General features: G+C 41.5%; 1 protein-coding gene across 8 annotated transcripts in view; it reads right to left on the bottom strand.

The window, feature by feature from the left end:
• Positions 1–23,369, bottom strand: part of Gcfc2 (GC-rich sequence DNA-binding factor 2) — a 38,992-nt gene that overhangs the window by 2,002 nt on the left and 13,621 nt on the right. The window contains exons 6-16 of one of the 8 annotated variants that reach the window (XM_052719228.1): positions 21,724–21,910; positions 18,920–19,043; positions 17,449–17,530; positions 16,910–17,022; positions 14,762–14,961; positions 12,673–12,823; positions 10,525–10,643; positions 8,189–8,265; positions 6,219–6,285; positions 4,373–4,519; positions 485–609 (exon numbers count right to left, since the gene is read on the bottom strand). In XM_052719228.1, the coding sequence (XP_052575188.1) occupies positions 485–609; positions 4,373–4,519; positions 6,219–6,285; positions 8,189–8,265; positions 10,525–10,643; positions 12,673–12,823; positions 14,762–14,961; positions 16,910–17,022; positions 17,449–17,530; positions 18,920–19,043; positions 21,724–21,910 (1,392 nt within the window). Of the gene's footprint in view, positions 1–484; positions 610–4,372; positions 4,520–6,218; positions 6,286–8,188; positions 8,266–10,524; positions 10,644–12,672; positions 12,824–14,761; positions 14,962–16,909; positions 17,023–17,448; positions 17,531–18,919; positions 19,044–21,723; positions 21,911–23,369 lie in introns of those variants that run through there. The other 7 variants (XR_008214198.1, XR_008214199.1, XR_008214200.1 and 4 more) reach the window with 7 other exon arrangements.

The raw sequence follows: 23,369 nt of genomic DNA, 5'->3' as shown, positions 1-23,369 counted from the left end.
ACAGTACAGCCTATCAGCAGCAACCTGTATCATATCTATTTGCATAAGCATACTATAGTACTGGCACAGGCATGAAACAGCCCAATGATGTATTTCATAGACTGACCCCAGTTTCCCACACCTCATGATTATAACTGCAGGTCCAAATACAGAGTATCCTGGAAGATTTGAATGCGAATGGCAATAAAAAGCAGAACACAGAGCAAGCCTGTCGTCAGGGTCTCGACAGGGCTGTGCTGCCAGCTGGGTGGAGTAGTCGCACCAAGACATCCTCAGCACTACAGAAGGATTCCAGGCATGTGCCACAATGCCTGGATGGAACCCAGGGCCTTGTGCTGCTAGGCAGATACTCTGCCAGACTAGTTACATCCCCAGACCCGGATTTTAAAAATTATAGTAAAAGTACAATTCTTCCTTAAAACTCCTGAAAGCATTCAGAATCCTTGAGCTATACTTTGGAGGTGAGAAATTAAATGAGCATTACCTGAATTCACTTGTGGATAATTTATGTGCAGACTGCAATAAAAACTGGATGAAGTTTTCTAGCTGGGGAATTGATGTCCTCATAGCAGAGTTCTCAAACCATTTTTCCGGTAGACAAGCTGCTATCTGTCAAGACACATGGCAGGTTTAAAACACATGAGCAAACAAACAGATTTCTCTTTGCTGTGTCAAAGGTAACATGGCATTAAAAAGACCACTCTTCAGGGGCTGGACAGAAGGCCCAGCGGGTACCAGCACTAGCTGCTCTTCCAGAGGGCCCAGGTTTGATTCCCATAACCCACATGACAGCTCACAACCATCTCTAACTCCAGTTCTAAGAGACTTGATGTCCCCTTCTGACCTCCACAGATTATTAATGACACACAGTACAAACATAAAAGCAGGCACAACACCCATATATATATAACTGAAATTGAAAAGACAAAACAAAAAAAAACACTTGGTTAAAAAAAAACTTCATTGCTAAAAGCTTAAAGCAGATGGAATCTGCTCTGTGCATTGTTTAGCAATGCTTGTAATTCCACAATCGACACAAAAACATTTGAGAGAAGAAATCAACAGGTGATTCTAAATTTGTTGAGTAGAAGAAAATTAATGACAAAAGGTATTGTCCTTTACCAGTGTGCTTTTTCTGTCCATGCAGGCCAAAGAGATCAATGCAGTACACACTAGACACTCAAAAAAAAAAAAAAAATCCCTTCTCCAAAACTAACACAATTTAGGGGAAGTCAGAAAACTGTTGGAAAAAAAATAAAAAAAAAACCTTATTTAACAAGAAGGGAAGGGAGAGAGGAAACCCAAGTTCCTGGACAGTCATGCAGGCCACGCTATTACTGGTGATAGACCAGGCTCTGGAGAAAGAAAGGAAAAGCACCAAATACGCACTGTCAAGGAGTGCAAGTTCTGGAAAGCGTCTTATAGTAAATCTGGCATCAGCCTTAACACAGTTGTAGAAACTGGTGGTAGAGGGTCTGACCTGGGCATGGTGGTAGGTAGGCATCTGTAATTCTAGCATCTGAGAGGCCTGAGGCAGAAAGGGATCTAAGCTCAAAGCCAGCCAGCCTCTGCAGCACAGGCAGATCTTGTCTCAAAAAAATGACAGAGCTGGGTGTTGTTGAATGTGCAGGTGGCAGATCAGGGGTTTAAAGCCTGTGAGGCCCTGAGTCTGACTCAAGAGCAGCGGCACCATCAACAAAAGCAATCGAAAGTGAATGAAAGCCAGGAAAAAAGACTGACTGTATTATTCTTCAATTATTGAGGAAAAAATGCAGATATGTGACTGCAGAAGGCAGAGACATGGAAGATTCGCTTGTGATTTTTCCCCCCTTTGTTTTTTTTTTCGAGACAGGGTTTCTCTGTGTAGTTTTGGTGCCTGTCCTGGATCTCACTCTGTAGCCCAGGCTGGCCTCGAACTCACAGAGATCCACCTGGCTCTGCCTCCTGAGTGCTGGGATTAAAGGCGTGCACCACCGCTGCCTGGCAGATTTGCTTGTCAAACTATCTGTTTCCCCAAGTTTTGGCACCAATCTTCACCGGCTTGGAACTTACTGTCACTTGTACCTGCTTTCCGGGGCTTTGCTATCTTACATGTGTCTGGAAGTTCTCATGGAGCCAGCGAGCCTGTCCATATATGAGGTGGGGCCTCATTCTGTTGCCTGTGGCCTGATTCTAAAACCCTGCTGTGGAGAAGTTGTGTAAACACACTTGTCCTTCACTGCCTTTGAGATGACCTTTGCAGTCAACTTGAAAACATTCCACAGAGAAAATGACTTAAATTTTAAGAATTATGGTAACGATGGGATTGCATGTGCTACCAAACCTGGCTTCCTAAGCACCATTTAGTACCATGACTTTTTACTGTATGGGCAGATTAACTGTTTTGGGGACATTTGGGTATTGTACTGTTTTGAATACAAGCACCCTCCCTAGTCCACATATCTGAAAATGTGAATACTTGGTCCTCCAGTTCATGGCACTGCTTGGGAGGTTACAGAACCTGTGGGAGGTGGAGTCTTACTGGAGGAAGCCCATCACTGGGGGGTGGGGGTTGGAGTTCACACAGCCTTGCCCCACTTCCCATCTGCTTTGTTTGGTTTGTGGCTGAAGATGAGAGTGCTCAGCATTCTTCCGCTGTCAGGCCTTCCCCTCCACTCCAGACCCTCCCTTTGAAACTATAACCCCAAATAAACTCCATCTTCTTTAAGTCTCCTTGGGTCATGGTGTCTTACCACAGCAACACAAACATAACTAATGCAGGTAGTTTGGGCTACCTGCTATTAATAATGCTCTAATATTCTCTGTTCTTAAAATCTGTATGTTCAACTTCCATTTTTGTCCTCAAGAGCTGTGTTGCTCCTGCCAGTAACAGAATCTGTTTTCCAGAACCAGGGCCCTGCACATGCCGCTGTTGTTTGTTTGTTTTTGCTTCCCCCCGCCCCCCGCCCCGCCACCCAGCTCCCAAATAAATCATATATGGAGGCTTATTTTTTACTTATAAATGCCCAGACTCAGCTTGGCTTATTGCTTGCCAGCTTTCCTTAAATTATTCCGTCTACCTTTTGCCTCTGGCCTTTTCCCGTTCTCTTACTTCTGTAAATCTTACTCTTACTCCGTGTCTTGCTGTGGCTGGCCCCTGGAGTCCTCCTCCTTCTCTGGCTCCTTCTTTTTCTTCCTCCCAGTTTTCTCCTTCTATATATACTCTGCCTGCCAGCCCCGCTTATCCTTTCTCCTGCCTCACTATTGGCCATTCAGCTCTTTATTTGGCCACTGAGATCTTTACTAGAGCATCAGGTGTTTCAGACAGGCACATTAACACAGGTTCACAGAGTTTAACAAATGCAACATAAACAAAAGTAACACACTTTACAATAACATTCCGCTACACACTGCAGGCCACAAGGCTTCTATAGCACCAGAATGGTAGCAGCCCAGGCTTACGTCACAACTGGGGATTTCAGTTAACTAGTGAGAGCAAGAGCCACACTTCCTGCCACAATGGTTGTGCAGGCATCTCCACAGTACCAGCAGTTCTCTGCTGGCGCTGCCAATCTTTGCCACACTATTTGCAGGTTGTTTTCCATATCCATTTGTGGTGATTTGACTTGTATATTCTGGGGCCATTTCCAGTAAGAAATCTTTGAATTCTTTACTGGCTTGTAAAGACTTTTTAAATTTGATGTGGATTTTAATCGTATGCATTATAGCTTCTTTCCTAGTTTCTAACCTATTTCTTTAACTGTTTTTAATTTTCCTTCCTTCCTTTCTTTTTTCCCTGCCTCCTTTCTTTCTTGGCTTGTCTTGAACTCATGAACTTCCTGCCTGAGCCTCTCAAGTACTGAGACTACAGGTGTGTACAGACCACAGCTGGGCTCCTGGCATCATTAGTAAATGACTTAAATATTAAAGTAGCTTCTGGGTTTTGTTCTGTTAAACTGATTTGTTTATTCAAGTGCAAGCTCCACAATTTTAGTTATTTGGTTGTAATACAATATAGATTTCAATACTAAATCTTTAAGATACATTCATGTGTGTTTATGTACAAGTTCCCGAAGAGGCCAGAAGAGGGCACTGGATTCCCCATCAGTGCTGAAGTTACAGGGGTTGTGAGCTGCATAACGTGGGAACTATGAGGTAAACTCAAGAGCAGTGTGCGATCTTAACCACTGAGACGTCTCTTCAGCCCTACTTCCTCAATCTCTGCTGTTGCTGTTTGGAGAGACGGTCTCACCGGTAGCCCAGGTTGGCCTGGACCTTGCAACACTTCTATTCCACCTTAGCTTCTTTAGTGATGGAATTCGAGACATACATTACCACACTGAGAATTATATATATTAATGACATAATTAGAACTGGCTTCTATACAGCTTACCTGGCTGCACTTTTTAACAGCATCTGGTCCAGGGAAGGCATTAGTAAGAGCAATAATAAGATAGCGATTCAGCAGCTTCCCCAGGCCTAGATCTTGCAAGGTGTCATCTGGGAGAAGTCCATTCCAAAGAAGAATATTTCGGAAGAGCTGAAAGAAAATACCAAGTAATTATGTGTGTTCTCCCTAGAAGCTGTATTGGTAAATAAAGAACTGGTCCAACTCCACCAACCTCACTAGTTGGCCCTGTTGTAAATGTCATCTTTGGAATAGAAAACATCCCCAAGTAAATACTTGATTCTCACCTCCATGTATTTGCTCATCCTATGTCCATTTTTAGGGTAAGCAACCCCAGTGTGCCTCATGTAACTCTCCTGGAGCCTCTCCAGGTAGTTCAGTGTCCACTGTGACCCATCTTCTTACTGTCTAGGCCACTAAGTACAAGACTGTGGGTTGCCAGGATCAGAAAGCACCGTCAAGGCCAGTGCCAGTGTTAACAACGTGTGCCACTAGGAAGCCTGGCAATGCCAAGAACCTCACTGCTGACACGTAAAACAAGACAACCGGAGAGTCTACCGATAACAGGGGTGAAGTGCCCATAGTAAGATCTACAACAAATACTTGTATTTAGAGGGCTGAATTCAGACATTTCTGTGAACAGTGGTGAGAATTCTGGGTCTTCTAGTATTCTGGGTGCTGAATGACATTTGGGTTAGTAACATGCCACACTTCACACTGTCCCTGGCATTGCTGTCTGTCCCGGAAAGCATCTTTCCCGACCTGACCATGACACACATTCACTCACTGCACTGCACCTGCTCCTGCTAAGGACACTTGGGTTCTAATTCTCAAACACAATGGACATCTTCACTACCCCTAATGCTTTCTTATGGCACTTAATACTCATTTTCATCCCTGGCACATTTTCATTCCTTGAGGAACTAAGGTGCACCTGATGACCCCACTCCATTCCCCAGGCTCTCTTCTAGTCTCCTCAGAACTTGTCACTCACGGCCACATACTGCCTATGTATAAGTGATGTCAATCCTCAGCTCTGGCCTAGCCCCTGGACTTGGGACTTGGATGTCACCCGTACTGTGTTCCAGCTCCACAGTGCTGTGCAATCTACCACATGCAAACCACCTCAGTCTCTCCCAAGCCCGTCACTCTTCCTGCATCTCCTACAAATGTCTAAGAATGGTACAGCACCAGGTACCAACATTAGGCACTTGGCTGTGATAAGCCTTGTGTCCTCACATGTCATTAGTCAGCCAAGAGTCCTTCTGGTGCTTCACCTGAAATGCCATTGGAACTGAGCTCCCTACCATATCGACCTCCACTCTGGCTTTAACTTAAGCTCACTGACAAAGGGTAGCCGGATATGACCTGGGATCAAATTCAACCCAGTGTTTCTTATGGAGGGTCCATAAGACAAGAACATTTTAAAGGACATTTAAAAATATTAAAAAACAAAACAGAGTAAGGCTGGGCATGGTGGCACATGCCTTTAATTTCAGAACATAGGAGGCAGAGGCAGGAAGGCCTATTATGAAATGTAAGGGCAGCCTGGTCTCCAAAGCAAGGACCAGGCAAGTCAGAACTATATAGTGAGACCATGTCTCAAAAAAACAAAACAAACCCAACACAGAATATTTTTAATATGTGAAAATTATGTGATGTTCAAAGCTGAATGCTGATAAGCACAGTTTATCCAAGCATAGCAAGTTCATTTGCTTACCTGCGGACAGCCTATTAGTTTTTGTACTGTAGTGGCAGAGTGGAGTTCAACACATGCTGTATGGATGCAAAGATTAATACAGGTACATTTTTGAAATAGTATTCTGCTTACCTTTAACGCTCCCCAGAACTGTCTTTCTTGGAACTTTGAATGTGCTGACATTTTTCCTTCTTCAGAACTAATATGAAACACATGAGGAGGAGGGGGAAGGAAAGGAAGAGGGGAGAGTGGGGGAAGATACAAAGGATTATTATTCTTTCAGAGTAAAGTAAACCACAAAAAAGGGACTTTTTGTTGTTTGCTTTTGTTTTGAATTCTATGTATGTCTGTGTGTCTGTGTGTGGTTTGGGCACCTGAGTGCATTGCCTGCAGGGCTAGAAGAGGCCACTGAAGCCCCTGGAGTTATAGGCAGTTGTGTGCTGCCTGACCTGGGTGCTGGGGATCAAAACTCTAGTCCTCTAGAAGAGCATTACACTATTAACCACCAAGAGATCTCTACAGCCCCTCCCCTTTTTTTTTTTAAATTAAGCAACTAAACAACCTAAATGAAAAATGAATCAAGGCACTCTGATGGTATTTACCAAGAATTATAAATGCAACCACACTCAGCCAACAGTGAGTTTCTGCAAGTGTGTCTTGTAGATGATTGCCTTTGCACAGAATGGTATATCTGCCAGTTTGCTTATAATTTTATTGTTGGTAGATGCTGGTCAGTTACAAGACACCTGCATGCCTATTGTAAGAAAGTTACTTACATGGTGACATGAAATGACTTCAACTATGTACTAGTGAAAAAAGTACAAACTGCTTGTCCATGCTTATAATATACTTCATCTTATAGAGAAGGAGGGGGAAATAACAGTATAGCATATAAAAGATAAATGTCAAACTCTGCAGTCAGAACTCAAAGTAAGAGTAACTAAATCTTATTTAGGGAACTGGAGAAATAGTCCAGCGGTTAAGAGCACCTGCTGTCCTGCAGAGGACCTAGTTCAGTTCCCGGAACCCACAGTTGTGTGGTTCACAATGCCTGTAATTCCAGTTCCAGGGGATCCAGTGCTCTCTTGTGATCTCTTCAGGCACCAGCACACATGTGTTACACATACATACACAAAGACAAATGCTCACAATATATAAATCTTAAAACCAAACCAAAACACCTTTTTCATTTGAAAGATACACTTGATTTTAGTCAAAAGGCTCAGAAGCGATTGCTTTAAATACAAACCACAAGCATAATTTGAACCATGTGAATGTGTTAGTTACCTAAAACAGTACAAAAACAAAACTCACTGGGGCATAATTTTTATTTGTAGATCCTTTTCCTGACTCAAATAAATCAGTACTCTCCAAGTCATCCCCCGACAACTTCCATCCTGGGAGTTATCATTGGGTAGCTACAGTTCACAAATCCTCACTACCAAGAAGGCTTTCTTGGCAAGTATATGACCATAAACCAAGCCCCGTGTTTCCTAAGATAACCAGAGCTCACAGCTGCACCCAGGATGCTCTAGGCTGTGCTATGCTTCCTCTGTGCGTGGCACTGCTCTCTTCTGAACAGTCTTCATCACCCTGCTGTCCTGTGGGGTAGCTATTGACTTCTCCCTCCTTGTATTGATGATAACGGCACAGTAAGGGCCCAAGGTCAAACAATCAAGAAATGGGGGAGCTAAGAATCTGTGCTCTTTACTTCTCTAGGCTACAACCTCTTGACGCTGGGGTTAAGTTTAAAAACAAGAAACACTCAAATACACAATGTCCCAGTGCTAAGCATCATATGTGGCACACAGGAGATTAGAGAAATGTTTGCTGAAATCAAATTGCATCTTAAAACCGTATGTGCACTTGCTCTAGAAAAGACTATAGTGTCTTTTGCTTTACATCCTTAAACAAATGCTTCTAATTCCAGCATGTGGGAGGTGGAGGCAGGAGCACACACAGAATGATGAGTTCAACTCTGCAGAAAGTTCAAGGACAGCCTGAGCTACATCAGGATGTATCTTAATACCACCCTCCCCCTCCCCTACCACCAAAAAAAAAAAAAAGCTATTTCCAACAGTATAAAAATTAAGAGCTCTTACCTCTTTGGATATAGAGGAATAAAAACATCATCTTCTACTGACTTCTTAATTCTTACAACAACAGATTTAAGTAAATCCTATTTAAAAATTTGGAAAGCATCAGCAAGCCATAATTGGGAATATAGTAACCAAATCAAGTAATTTTAATAGTGCACATTGTTCTGCAGTCAGAGCCAGCTGTTACACTACTGTATGAAACTTAGGAGCTGCATGTGGTTGTCCCTAAATTACTTTCACTGCTATACTGCATTTTGTTGCACAAATGCTACTCATTAGACACTTGATGGTTCCCTATTAGGCGGTCCATTATGCTTAATGATGCTATAAAACACCTAGCAGAAGTCTCTTGGTGTGTGTAAGAACAGTTTTAATAGATATATACACTGAAATGGAATTGCTGGAATATGGCTCACGACCTTGTATTCAACTTCATCCAGAATGATGAACTTACTGGTGGTATCTGATACTAGAAACGCAGTGGTTGGGGAGATCATAGACCACAGGGGCAACCTCCCCACTGTGGTTTAGCTAACTGATGTGGCCTCAAACTGCGGCCTAAATATTTATGTTTATATTCATAGACAAATGCTACTCAGCCTGTCTTTGCAGTAAATGGGGTGAATGCAGAGACCCGTGTGCTCAGCCCCAAACAGGACACTTATATGACTCCCTAATTTAAGGCAAAAGGAATGCTACAGAAGAGAGAATGTTGAGAATGTAAGAGCAGAAGACGGGCAGAAGAGATAGGAAATGCCACCTCCAGGAAATGGCACAGCCATGGCAAACGAGATCTGAGCAGCAGTGGCTATCTGCGCAAGACTGGGCTGTCAAGAGCCAATCACGGATTGGGGAGGTCATGGGGTCCTATCCCTCCCTGATGAACTACTGTTAACTGATGGAATCTGGGGAGGGACAGTTATTGGAGTCCATCAGCCTCCAATAGTCAGTTCCAAACCATAGCCGCACACAGTCCTGGTTAGAATCGGAGGGTCACAAAACAGAACATTAAGGTGTGGACATAAGAAGGAACCTGTGGGAGAAGGGAGGGATGACAGGTAGAGGGGAGGTGGAAGAGGTGGGGGATGACAGCAACAATGTATTATATACACATGAAATAGTCAAAGGGCAAATTTAACCAATACAGAGAAAAACAAAAACAAAACAAGAGCAACAAAATCCCATTTGTAGTCCTCCTGCTGTGGAGGAGAAATCCTGTTTGCTTCCAAGCATGCTGGCACATGCCTGTAATGCCAACACAAGGCATGCAGATCTCTGTGATGCCAAGCCAGTCAGGGTTACACACCTTCCATCCTTACTACATCTTGTTTCTCTTGCTTGTTTTTTTTTTTTTTTTCCTCCTGTTTGCAAATCTGGGGAGTACAGTCCAATTTACTGTGCTTTAATCTTATTTTCCTGAAGAGCAGTGTGATGCTGGGCAGCTTCTCCTAAAGTACATCATTAAGCTATTTGTCTAAGTTTTTTTTTTTAAAACTGGACCTGCCCTTTCCTTTTGAGTCCTACAAGCCTTTCATAAAGTGTAGATGCAGGTCTTCGTTTGTTTGTCTATGTCCTTTAACACAGTAAATTCACTTTGGATAATTCATTTGGTTTGTATATCAACAATTATAAATGACGCAAATATTGAATTCAGTAATTCAGCTTAAGGATATTATATTATACCCATTTATTGGATGAAATAGTAGCTAAAGCCTCTCATAACTATACACGTAAATACTCAGATCTGTTAGGATAATGGAGAAAGAAGGCTGAATCAGAATATCCAGCTCTAATTACCATGACTAAGATGAAGAGATGATGAGAGTTTAAAATAGTTCATGTATCAGCAACATCTCTATAGTGATGTATTGTTCTCATTCTTAGAAAGACTCCATATTTGAAAACTGAACTTGGCTTATACTACCAATAAAAAGATGCTGTATGTAGCACAATTTAAGTTGTTACATACCCTATATCAAGAATATTGTCCATAAATGTACAATAAGGCAAATGTATTTTTCCGTAAAAGCATACTGAACTAAATGAAATTTTCTTTTTCCACTTAATTATAAGTAACATATACTTTAGAGCCCTATATCAATAGTTATAACATCAAAAAGAAAACTCAAACTTTATTTTACTCCATCTTTTAAATACTTTGAATTCTGGCTTAGAAAGAAACATCACTTTCTAGGTAATATCTCCACACAAAAGAATCTGAGCTTGTATAAATTATTTTATTTACTTTTTGTGGTATTGGGGATTGAATTCAGGGTCCCACAAATGCTAGGCAAGCACTCTACCACTTCCCTAAACCTCAAATCTGCAGAAATCCTTACCTGTTTGCTTTTACTAACTTCCTTTTCAGAAGCAGACTGTTCAAAAACCAGTCTGCAGTGTGTCGTTAAACTTCTTGTCTGTGAGGTTGACAGGGGGTCCCAAATGAACTCCACAAAATCTGAAACACATTTCAGTGGTTACACAAGTTACTAGATGTACAAATAACCAAGGTCTTTTAACACAGCCTGTTCCACTCTTTCTTTACTGAGACTAAAATCCATGGCCAATCACGACATTTCCTCTGTGCATACACCCTCAATTTCTTTATCCTCCTTGGGTTTTGCTACACCTGTCAGGTTAGCCCACAACCCTAGCTAAACTCACCTTCTCACTAAGTGTGCCTGCAGTCTGCAGCTAGAATGTACTTTAAAGAAAGGTATACCAAACTGATCCCCCCAAATTCAAGTGAGCCTCCATGTCAGGCAGGAATGGCTTTCCCTGGCCTGCTTGCTTGCCTGGTTGATTGTCCTCCTGGTTCTCTCACTACTTCCTCCCTCTCCCCACCCTCACGAGCATGGATGCACATTCACGTGTGTGAGTACCTGGCTGTGTGCCTGTGTGAAGGAAGCTGCATGCTGATGGTTGCTAGTCGGCTAGCCAGCTTGCTATCGGGATCGTCTGGATCCACCTTACCAGCACTTGGGATTACATGCCAGCCACCATGCCTACCAGGTTTTTAGGTGGGTTCTGGGGATCTGAACTCTGGTCCTCACTATTGAATCCAAGAGTTTGGAACATATGCACTGTCTCCCCAGATCCAACAATCCCTAAGACCCTCTCCAGTACTGTCCACCATTTTCTTTCCTTTTAAAACAAAATTCCTCAAAGGACTGTCTAGATGTCTCCCTGGTATTTCTGGAATCCTCTCAATCAGACCTCGAACTCTCTATATAGTGGTGAGTGCATCTCTCAAGTTAAACGGCATTCTCATAGCCAACTCCAAAGGTTGATTCTAATTCTTCTGTGGCTACTATCAACAACCACAACTGGGCCCTATCTTTCTCCTTGGAAATACTTTCTTTGCTTGGATTTTGGGACACTGTCCTCCTGAATCCTCTCTAGTCTCTGCTGGGTACTTGTCGCTTCTGTGATTTTTTTTTTTTTTTTTTTTTTTTTTTTGGTTTTTCGAGACAGGGTTTCTCTGTGTAGCTTTGCGCCTTTCCTGGAACTCACTCTGTAGACCAGGCTGGCCTCGAACTCACAGAGATCCGCCTGGCTCTGCCTCCCGAGTGCTGGGATTAAAGGCGTGCGCCACCACCGCCCGGCGCTTCTGTGATTTTTAAATGCTAAAAGGACCTCGGGACTCAGTCTGTTCCTTCTCATTCCTTCTTGCACTCACTTCCTTATTATTTCACATCACTTTGTGGCACTAAGTGCCATGAAAACACAGCTACCTCCTGCCTGAACTCCTGTGACACTCCACTTAGTGACAGGCACCCAATGCAACATGGCCCATCCCAGCTCTGCTGCTGATCACGTCTGCTCTAAACTGCCTCCTTCAGATTCCCAATGCAGGAACAGGCAACCGAGTGGAAACCATGGAACCATTCTTACTGTGCTCTTGCCCCTGCCCCACTGTGGACCCTTCGGCACGCACTTGGGAGTGCTGTCTTCAGACACAGGATCAACCACTAGAGGGCCTGGGCCGCACACATCTCTAAGCTCCCTCCTCATGGGATGGCTGGCTCAAGCAGAAGAGTTGGGATTCTTTTGAAAGGAAAACTATCATTCAGAATGAATAACCATCTTCAAAGTTTAATGGGCTACAAAACCCATTCTCTGGAATATGGTAGAAAGATTCTGATCAAATACTGTTTTAGTAAAAGAAGCCTTCAAGGACAGAAGTAAAAGCACCAATAGCTACTAGCAGCAAGTGCATGTGAAATATCGGTCTCTCAAAGAACAAGAAATGAGAAGAAATGTAAGAAAAGGGGAAGAAATGTATGTAACAAATATGGCAGTGTGCCACTAATAAACGACTCATTGTGCCGCCACTACTAGTATGGACAGCCAACATCTGTGCAAAGAAGCATTTTCCAACCAGGTTAATTACATTTGAAATCTACTGCTCTTTACTGCACACAGCATTTCCTTATGTCTCCAAACTTCTACAGGTGTATTTGTGACTCTAACAGAATCAAGATTACCTGTGAGGCGAGGAACAACCGTTTTGTTGATGACAGCAGACAGAATGTTTTGATCAGAATCATCTCCCTTCCTTGTATTGTCCATGCTGCTGTCTACAAACTCTGTTATGGATGTGAACCAAGGCATCTGGGTTAGATCCATGGAGTCCAGCTATAAGACGAGATTATACAAGTTATACATTCTTAAACATGTGATTTTGTGTTAACTGTTCCCCCAAATCCCTAGAATTTTTCTAAGGCTCAAAGAGAATAATCACGTTTAACATTATGTATGTATCCCTAGACTACCAAGGTAAGGCAGGATGGCATGATGGCACAGCATTGAGGAAGAGTAACTAAAATCTGTGCTTTATGCATTCATCCATATAACAAAAACACAGCAAAGGTCCACTGTTTGCCAGGACATTCAGACCAACAATGGCAGCCCTCTAGAGTGAAAAAACATGTCTGAGTTAGGCATTTGGAATTGCCATGAGATTTACTGATGAAATTCACTCATCTGCCTTAAGCAAAATTGACCTCATTCCTTTCACTTCTCTTAAGAATACATGTATAATCTGCATGTGGCTTAGCTGACTAACCAATTAGCAAACAGAGATGGCTGTTACCACTTGAGTGTATGAATGAAATATCTCGAATGGTTAACCCCAGGTGCTGCCCACACAGCTCCCTACAGTTCTTAGAAATGACCTTGCTGTATCCTGGGAAAGATGGTATGGGCCTATGGAAGCCTGCAGATAGATGATTAAGACCAAGGGAGAGACACACTGCATCATTTACTCTGTGAGCTTTCGGTGAGAGCTTTCCTTACAGATTATCATTCTCTAGCATGCAGGATTCAGGCCTTCAGGTGTCTTCACAAGTGGAGGGTTAGAGCTTCTTGGTATGTTACTAATTCTTACTTTGTAACAGTGCTTATAATCCAGCACCCCTTTGCCAGGCTCACCTCAAACTTGGGTAACATCAATAGTCTTCTATATTTTATTTCTTCTTCCAAGTTAGCTACTTCTAGTGGCTTCCTAAAACATTACTTCCAAGTCCCTGAGATGACTCAGCAGGTAAAGGCACTTGCTACCAAGTCTGATGACCAAAGTTAGATCCTTGGGACTCAAATGCTAGAGAGAACCAACACCCCTACAGTGTCCTCGGAACACCCCAAGCATGCTGCGGCATGTGTGCACCTCGCCACACACACAAAGAAATGTAATAAAACATTTTTTCAAACTCCACATTACCTTCCCTGGATCACTTTCCATATTACTTTCAAACATTAGTTCTCAGCTCTGAATCCAGGTTTGCAGATCAGTGTACTCACCCCTGAACTGGCACCTCCCCCTCACTTTCAACCAAGTGTCCTACAAATTCCTGCACACACCCGAGGCCCCACTTACATGCCTCCTTCTCCTCGTGTTCTGCTAACCTACTCTTCCCAGTTTGTCATATCCAACTTCATAATCCTCGGAACAGGTTTTAAAATCAAATTTACCACACTTAATACTACATAATTCTGAGGGAGTTTTCACACATTATCAAAGTATTAAAAATGTTTGAATTACTGATATTTGGTTCTACTATGCCTTAGAATCAAGCTAGATGGCTGGGGATGTAGCTCAATGGTTCAGTGATTGTTTAGTAAACACAAGGTCCTGGGTTTCATCCCAACATGACAAAAAAGAAAAATTGTGTAAGAGTCCTGAGAAATGTAGTTCAGAGTATACATTTCTGGACAGTTGTTTCAAGGCTCTAAAGTTTACCTACAACCGTAAGGGTAAACAGTTTTGTTTTTTATTTTGTTAATGTTCATTTACTTGTGTGTGTGTGTGTGTGTGTGTGTGTGTGTGTCTGTGCATGTGTGCATATGTGTTATGGCATGGCGTGTGTGAAGGCCAGAGAACAACTTGTGGAATTTAGTTCTCTCCATCACATGGGTTGCAGAGTCCGAACTCAGGTCATAAGCCTTGGCAGCGAGCACCTTTACCTGCTAAGCAATCCTGGCAGGCTGAAGTTGTGACATTTTATAGTTAACCTGACAGCAGGGCACACAAGTAGCTGACATGACCAGGACAGTCACATGTTAAAGCACTGATACCTTAAGAGGATTCCAATCAAGCAACTGAACTCGTATCAGCGGACTTAAAAGCTTTGGTAAGCAGAGACCAATAAAGGCTTCGTAGTAGGAATCAGGAAACTTTTCTCGCCACTGCTGAAATTTCAATAAAATATTCTGGACGTTACAAAAATCATCATGCACATCTTCAAAAACTTTCTTACAATCTTGTAAAATGCCACCTGCAAACAAAGTAAGTCTCTTTATGTTATGCATTTTAAGCCTATTTCCTTACCAACAGTTATAAGTTACTACCTAACCAAATGGGCTGGAAACTTTCATACTTCATATATTTAAAAAGTCACTCTAGTAACAAAAGTGATAATATGGACACTAATAAAGCCTACAACACTGAGAAAGCCTACAATGTATTAGTCCCTGTGTATATGCCAAAATATCATACGTTATTATCTCATCTCATTACCAGAGCATCCTCCCTTTAAGGCAGATGAACCCACTGATTTAAACAAAACCAGCAAGCAAAGGATACTGAACTGAGGCGGGCAAGGAAAAAGCCCCTTTCCATTGAGTCTAGTGAGCAGCAAAGCCCAGAATCTTTGAGCTGCACTATGAATTTTCTCGGGTCACCTCTCAGCAAGGCACAGACAGGCCACAGAATGGGAGGAAAGCTTAATCAACTGTTTTCAGGCATGGGGTTAGAATCCAGAATTCACAAGGAACCACAGAGATTAAAAATCAAGGAAATAAAACTGCCAATCAACAAATGAGCTAATAACTGAACACTTTCAAAAGAAACACAAAAGGCCAATAACAATTTTGAAGCTGCTCAACATCCCTAGTCATCAGGGAAGCACAAATTAAAACTACTTTGAGATCGTGCCTCACTCTAGTCAGAAAGGACATCAAGAAACCCAGCAGCAAATGCTGGAGAAAATGTGGTTAAAGAGAAACCTTATTCACGGTCAGTGAGAGTAAAAACTAACACAGTCATGATGGCAATCAGTCTGGAGGTTCCTCAAAAAATTAGGAATCAGTGACCCAGCTATTTTATTCCTGAGCACATACCCAAAGAACCCCATACCCTATCACAGAGCTATCTGTACATCCTTGTTTTCTGATGCTCTATGAGAAAGGAAATGGAACCAACCAACATGTCTGCCAACACATGAACTGATACTGAGAATCTGGTACATATATAACTTAGAATACTATTCAATGCTAAAGAAAAATGAAATCACAAAATCTGCAGGAAATGGATCGACTTAGAATGTATAATATTGAGAGGTCACCTAGTATCAGAAAGAAAAACACTTCATGTTCTTCCTCCTCTGCAGATCGTAGCCTATACTGTATACAAGTCTCTAAGTGTAGGTACTGTGTAGCAAGTAGAAAGGAGACTAAGAAAGGGTAATATTAGGGGATAGAAATACAGAGAGAGAGAGCATACAGTCATGAAAGAAGCTCTAAAGCTACTTGCTTTTCTAGTTACAGTTCTGTCATAGTTTTTTCCTGTGTGTGTGTGTGTGTGTGTGTGTGTGTGTGTACATACATGGTGGACAGGTAAATAAAAGTGTAGCTGGAAGGATGACAAGCCCAAGTATTAGCAGCCTGTCCTCAAGTCAAGATCCAACGTCTTTTAACAGTACTAGGAGAATCCTCCCCACTGCTCTAGGAGAGACACATGGGTCCTTCTTAGTCTGCCCAACAGGAGCATGTTACCTTTGCATAAACTGGAAGAACACAATGTAACCGATAATGCAGGTGCAGAACCCCAGGAGGCTCCAGGCTAACTGTGGAGTTCACTGCCATGCAGTCGGGAACTTGGTTTAATTTAATGTGGCTTCATGATGCTTTTAATCTGAGCTCATTACAATAAAGTGATTTTTTTAAAAGGTGGCTTTACTAAATTCGGTTGTTTTAAGTTACGAATGGTAACATAGGAGGAAAGCAATGTGGCCAAAATGCTCGCTTGTGACCCAGGAGGCTGCAGAGAGCCCGGGTGCCAGAGCACTCACATCGTTCTTCTCCGGTGGGAGCAAGTCTGATGCAGACAATGTTTTCATTTTTCTTCAATTCTCCTGTCTTAGTAATATAGATTGAAAGGCAGCCACAACAAAGCCTTCCTCACTATTTCAACACTTCAAAATAGGTTAGACCTTGGCAATTGACCTTGGCGTTTTTGGAAGTTGGTCATCTCTGCAGAAGACAGCTCATCGTCACTAGAAGTCCCCTCCTGATGGTCACAGTTGCCAGAGAGTGCCCTTGCTTGTCTTCTCTGTGTCCTGCATTGCCATAAAATAAACCAAAAGCAAGAGTTCTTGTGGAAAACACTTAAAAAACAATGTTATTGTTCTCACAACACCATACTGACATCATTTTATGTAACTATTTCAGACAGTTTGTTCCTTAGTTTCTTTGGTTCCTATGTTCAGCTTAGATCACTCTCTGAGCCAAGGCTTCTTAAGGGAGTGCAACTAGTTAGAAGTGGTCTCCAGTTCAAAGCAACTCACCTAACCGAGGCCTCCTCACCACTTCTGCCCTAAGTCCCCAGTATGCCTCGAAAACAGTGAGGCCAACTGAACTCAGCTCTGCTTTCACATTGTTCTTGAAAACAGCGTGTCGGGCTGGGGTGACTGTCTCACAAAGCTAATTCTACTGAAAGAGTGAAAAGTGCTTGCTCAGTGTAAGTCTTCACTTTGTACAGATACCTTCGAGCTTTAATCTCGTCTAAAATCCGCTGATCCTTTTCGTCTAGAGCCAAGCTTCCATTCAACGATGTCTCAGCGTTGCCTGTTAATTCACAAAACAGCTTTGTACTACAGTCTCAAAACAGTGAATCACTGAAGCTATAGGTAATATCATGAAGTATATGTGTGTATATATAAGAACATGTAACGTGCTCAAAATGTCCATTTTGTCATGCAGTGGAACTTCAATGTCCATTACCTATCAGTGTTAAGAGCCACCAAGCCTGCTGGCCTAAACATACGTACCTTGCTGGTGTGTGCATTTTCTTTCCTCTCACTCTTTTATTTTTTCTTTTCTAGCAATGTACACCATTTCCTCCATAGTGATATACTAGAGATAGTTACACTGCCAACGTCTTACTTACACTATGTATGGCCTGCTTCATTTCAGCATGTTCTACTGTTTATGACTGACCAAATACAGGAGCCTGGCAGTCACTTTACTCTTCCTTGTCACCTACGTGGGACCTCATTAGCCAAAGCAGCTCAAGCTACTGCAGCTGCAGTGTGGTGTGAGGATGTGGAATTGGCCATTCCTTACCAACTCTGCCGAGACCCATCAGTCTGCGCAGGCTTTCAACTACAGAGCTGGATGGCTGGAAAGTCCTTTCAAACCACTCTGCTCATTTAATGGCATGTAACTACTCTGTGTCAAGAGCGCTGGGGAGACGGTTCAGCAGTTAAGAGCACTGAGTGTTTTTCTAGATGAGCAAGGTTCACTTCTAAGCACCCACATGGCAGCTCATAACTGTCTGTAAGGCCAGTCCCAGGGGATCTTACACCCTTCTGATCTCTGAACAGTCCTGCTCATGTGTAATGTACTTAGATATGCTCACACACACATACCTAGAAAAATAAATACTTAAAAACAAATTCTGTCTCAAATGTTTATGTGACTGGAAATTCTAATGTTTATTTTTTAACCTTAAACTAGGTATACTGAAACTCTTCCTTGAGATGTTAGGTTTGGGTGGAGGGTCAGTGTGAAAACATAGAAAAAGTTTTTGTACTGGCTAGTTTTATGTCAACTTGACACAATTGAAGTCACCAGAGAGGAGGGCGCCTCAACCGAGAAAATGTCTCCATAGGCAATCCTTTAGGGCATTTTCTTAATTAGTGATTGATGGGGATGGCGTCACCCCTGGGTTGGTGGTCCTGGGTTCTATAGAAAAGCAGGCTGAGCAAGTCATGGGAAACAAGCCAGGGTTCCTGGCCTACCTGCTTTTGATGATGAACTGTTAATATGGAACTGTGAGGAAAATAAACCCTTTCCTCCCTGACTTGCTTTTGGTCACAGTGTTTCATCACAGCAATATAATTCTAACTAGAATAGCTTTCTTTCTTTTTTAAAAAAATACAGAACTAAAAATATTTTTATTTTTCAGATGGCAATCTAGCTTAGCAAATGATAATGGAACATAAAACCACTAACGTGATAATTGTTGCATATAGGATGATTCACATTTTAACTCATCTTGCCTGCGTTTCAAAAGTGCTTCTGATCGTTTTAAAAGCAATGTGTGCATGGATGATTCTAGTTCCTCAATGTTGATAATCTGAAACACACAAGTAACATTCTGCAGTTTATCAATAATGAATTATAAAAAAGGCATTATTTGTAATCACATGCATACATTAAATTCTTGAACAAATAATTCCAATATTAGAGCAAGTATCACAGATTATGAAACCAGATGGTACAGAGTCAGGAGCGTGTGCATGAGAGATAGGTAAAAGGATGGATCCTTCTTGGACAGAGTGGAGGAAATGAGAGGACAGGTATCAAGGAGATACTAGAAGCTGGTAGAGTCTGAAAAACTGAGTGGGGGCTGGGATGCAGCTGAGCGGTAGAGTGTCTGCCTAGCATGTGAAAGGCCCTGGGTCTGAGCCCCGGCTCGAGAATAAACTTCACAAAATGGAAGAGAGTCACTAGGAACAGATAATGGGCTTTGCTACAGAAATATGTGACTAGATGTAACTGGAATCCTACTTCTTAGAGAGCAGTTGATTCAATCCAGTGTCCCACAGCTGCTTCCGGTGAACAGCTATAGCAACCCCATGTAGTTTGGTAGGATTTTAACAGTGTAATTCAAAGATGAATGAAGAAAAAAATTAGACTAAAAACACCACAGAAAATACGCATCAACTGACAATTAACATGTAGAGGACACAATATTTCACGGATAGAATAGATATGGAAAGTAGAACTTTATTTTTTTATTTTTATTTTTATTTTTTTTGGTTTTTCGAGACAGGGTTTCTCTGTGTAGCTTTGCGCCTTTCCTGGGACTCACTTGGTAGCCCAGGCTGGCCTCGAACTCACAGAGATCCGCCGGCCTCTGCCTCCCGAGTGCTGGGATTAAAGGCGTGCGCCACCACCGCCCGGCTGAACTTTATTTTTTAACTGTCTTTTTTCTTTTGAAGTTCTGTGGTTTAAATAACATTCCTTGTAAAAAGGTAATAGAGGATCCCAATGTCAGGATTGAGTACACACAAAACACAATGTGTAAAGTAAAAGATTTAAAAATCTTGTAGTGTAAGAATTTTAAATCATACAAGCATCAAACAAACAAACAAAACCCTGTAAATTTTAGATCAAATTGGATAAGCATTAAAAATTAAAAATCAGGGCCGGAGAGATGGCTCGGTGGTTAAGAACACTGGCTGCTCATCCAGAGGTCCCCAGTTTAGTTCCCAGCAACCACATGGCAACTCACAACCATCTGAAAGTACAGTTCCAGGAGATCTAATGCTCTTTTCTGGACTCCAGACACTGAGCATGTGCTTCACAGACATATAAGCAGGCAAAAACACCCATATGTATTAAATAAAGAAATGTTTGAATCCATAAAGATTTGTTTAAATTCACTAAAAACTAAGAGAATAAAAATCCCCACTAAGAACCAAGATGTGAACAGAGCAAAGGACTCAGAGAATTCACAGAAAAAAAGATCTACATAGGGCATGGTGGCTCATATACCTGAAATTCCAGAACTCAGGATGCTGAGGCAGAATGATCACAAGTGTGAGGCCAAGCTCAGCTACACAAGAAGCTCCAAGTCAGGCTAAGCTTCAGACTAGGACCTTGTTCACAAGCAAAACTACATCTAGCTAATAAAATGAAGGTTTTCCCCCCAATCCCCAATCAAAATAGACATTTTACAAAATCCATTTTTTACTAATCTAGCAAAGTAATAAACCACCATTCATTCTGGAGAATACTTCGGTGTTGCGGAACAATCTTTTAGTCCACTGTGAAGATGTGTTGCTCTCAATGGTTTAATAAAGAGATAAACGGCCAATGGCTAGACAGGAAGAGGTTAGGTGGGACTTAGACAGAGAGGGACCAAGAAGGGCAGAGTCGCCAGGAGACACAGGGAGATGCAAGATGAACATGCAGTGTTGAAAAAAGGTACCGAGCAACATAGTAGAATGCAGATAAGAAATATGGGTTAATTAAGTTGTAAGAGCCAGTTAGTAACAAGCTTAAGCTACTGACTGAGCATTTATAGTTAATAAGTCTCTGTGTGGTTATTTGGGAGTTGGCTGGTGGGACAGAAAATTCTCCCTACACTTCGGCAATGTTGTATAACCTGAAAATTACTTATACTTAGTAATTAATTTTATTTTCCAGTAATATGTCTTAGATGAAATTTTAACATAAAAATATATGTACGATCCAGCCTTAATATGAAGGGATGTGTCTAGTCTTACTGTAACATGATATGCCATGTATGGTTGATATCCCTAGGAGGCCTGCCCTTTCTGAAGGGAAACAGAGGAATGGATCTGGGGGAGAAAGAAGTGGATGGAGGGACTGGGAGGAGGGAGGGGAAACTGCAGTCAGGATGTAATATATGAGGAAAAAAATATATGTATAAAATTTTATGTATCTTACAACAGCAACCAAAAAACCAAAACCAAACGAAAAAAACTCAAAACCCCCAAACCAACTAACAGCCCATGTCTAACATTAAAGAGAATGTACAATATCATATTAAAAATCTGCGTGGTGGCATATAACTGTAATCCCAGAACTCAGGAGGCTGAGGCACCCTGGGTTAGACAGTAAGATTACCTGTTGAAATCCCACATTACCATGCCTCTTTTACATGGGTTCTTAGGGTCCTTCATGCTTGCCTAACACTTTACCCACAGAGCCATCTCCCCAGCCTGTCTTTTGTTTGGTAATGACCAATAAGGGAGGGTTCTTGACACATGAATATTTAAATATACCTTTTCATTTAGACAATCAATTATATTTTCCACATAAATTTTCATGCCTTTGTAGAATTTGTAGTTTAGAGTTTGATCTGATGCACTCTCCAGGTTCTGGATTGCAGTCTTTGAACTTTTGATGTCTTCTAGATATTTTTCATATTCTCTCTGGTGTGAGCGATGAGTATCCTGTAGTAATGTTAATCTAAATAAAATAAAAGTTTCATTTTTCATACCTTTCCTTTTAAGCAGTATCCCAATGAAGATGTTACCATATAAACCTAGATTTACGAGGTATGTGAAGTTAGGGGATCATAAACACCGTTCTCAAAGGGAAAGGCGAAAAAGGACACCTACAGGGACCAGAAACACAAGCTGACCATAGCATTTACTTGATTTAATTATTTCTTGAAACTGGGTCTTTTTAACCCAAGCTGGCCTTAAATTCACTATGTACCAAAAGGATGACCTTGAACTCCTGATCCTCTGTCCCTGCATTACAGGCATGTGCCACCACATCCTTTTATAGGATAGTTTTAAGGCACAATGACTCCAGTTTTGGGCTAAAATTGATCAGAACTTATAAACTGAGTTCCAAGAATAATCAAAGGTTTTAATGAAACAAGGGAGTTCGCTTTTACATCAATCTATAGTCTTGCTTGAAAGACTGAAGGAGCTGGCATTAACACCATTTAAACATGTTATGGTTTGGTATAATTTACTTGATTTTTTAAATTTGTGATTGACTGTTTTTCAATTAGAATTTGTTGTTCCATAGGGTCCATTCTATTTGATCCTATGGTGCTCTCTGCTAAGGCCTACTTGGTCCAGCCCTTGAGAGTATGACACATATCAATTCAATGGCTGTTTATCTTTTAAACTAAGTTACCTATCACAGACAAACAGAAACATTTGAAACACATTTCTTTCACAGCATTTGGAATATATACGGTATTAGCATCTGAACTCAGTGGATGCCTTAGAATTAGCAAATTAATAAAAAATGAAATAAATTCAAAGTACATGGACTTTAGTCAGACTAAAAAAATTAATTCAACCAATCCTGCTAACCTGATCTTTAAAAGAAATTCTTTAGCCTAAGCCCTATGTCTTGTTCCTAAATTTAGTGAAGAGACATTACATGTCTAAAAGCACTTCCCTTACTTTATGTAAATGAAAGTGAAAGCTGAGCTGGAGAAACAGCTTAGTCAGCACAGGGCCTGCCCTGCAAGCATGAGGACCTGTGAGAGCTCCAGAACCCACACAAGAACGCTGGCATGGTACACAGGTGCAATCCCAGCAACCCTCCAGCTCTGGCTAGCTGGGCTAACCTACTTGGCAAGTTCCCAGCCCCTCTCTCTCTCTCTCTCTCTCTCTCTCTCTCTCTCAAACATACACACACACACACACACACACACACACACACACACACACACACAACTTAAAAAATAATAACATATAGCAAATATCATTAATGATTATTTAAGTAAACATTAGTGATAGATTATCTAAGCATATATTATGTTAAAAAGCCATACAACAGGGTACATATTGGCTTCTTTTTTTTTTTTTTTGTAAAAAAGAGAAAGTGGGGTGATATAAAAATATTATGTACTTCTATAAGATACACACATTAGGAAATTTCTAGAAAAAAATAAAAGAAA

Source organism: Peromyscus californicus, unplaced genomic scaffold (assembly GCF_007827085.1).
Source record: "Peromyscus californicus insignis strain IS unplaced genomic scaffold, ASM782708v3 Scaffold_6__1_contigs__length_162567912, whole genome shotgun sequence".
Classification (NCBI taxonomy): domain Eukaryota; kingdom Metazoa; phylum Chordata; class Mammalia; order Rodentia; family Cricetidae; genus Peromyscus; species Peromyscus californicus.
This window is presented reverse-complemented; position numbering and strand designations above follow the sequence as displayed.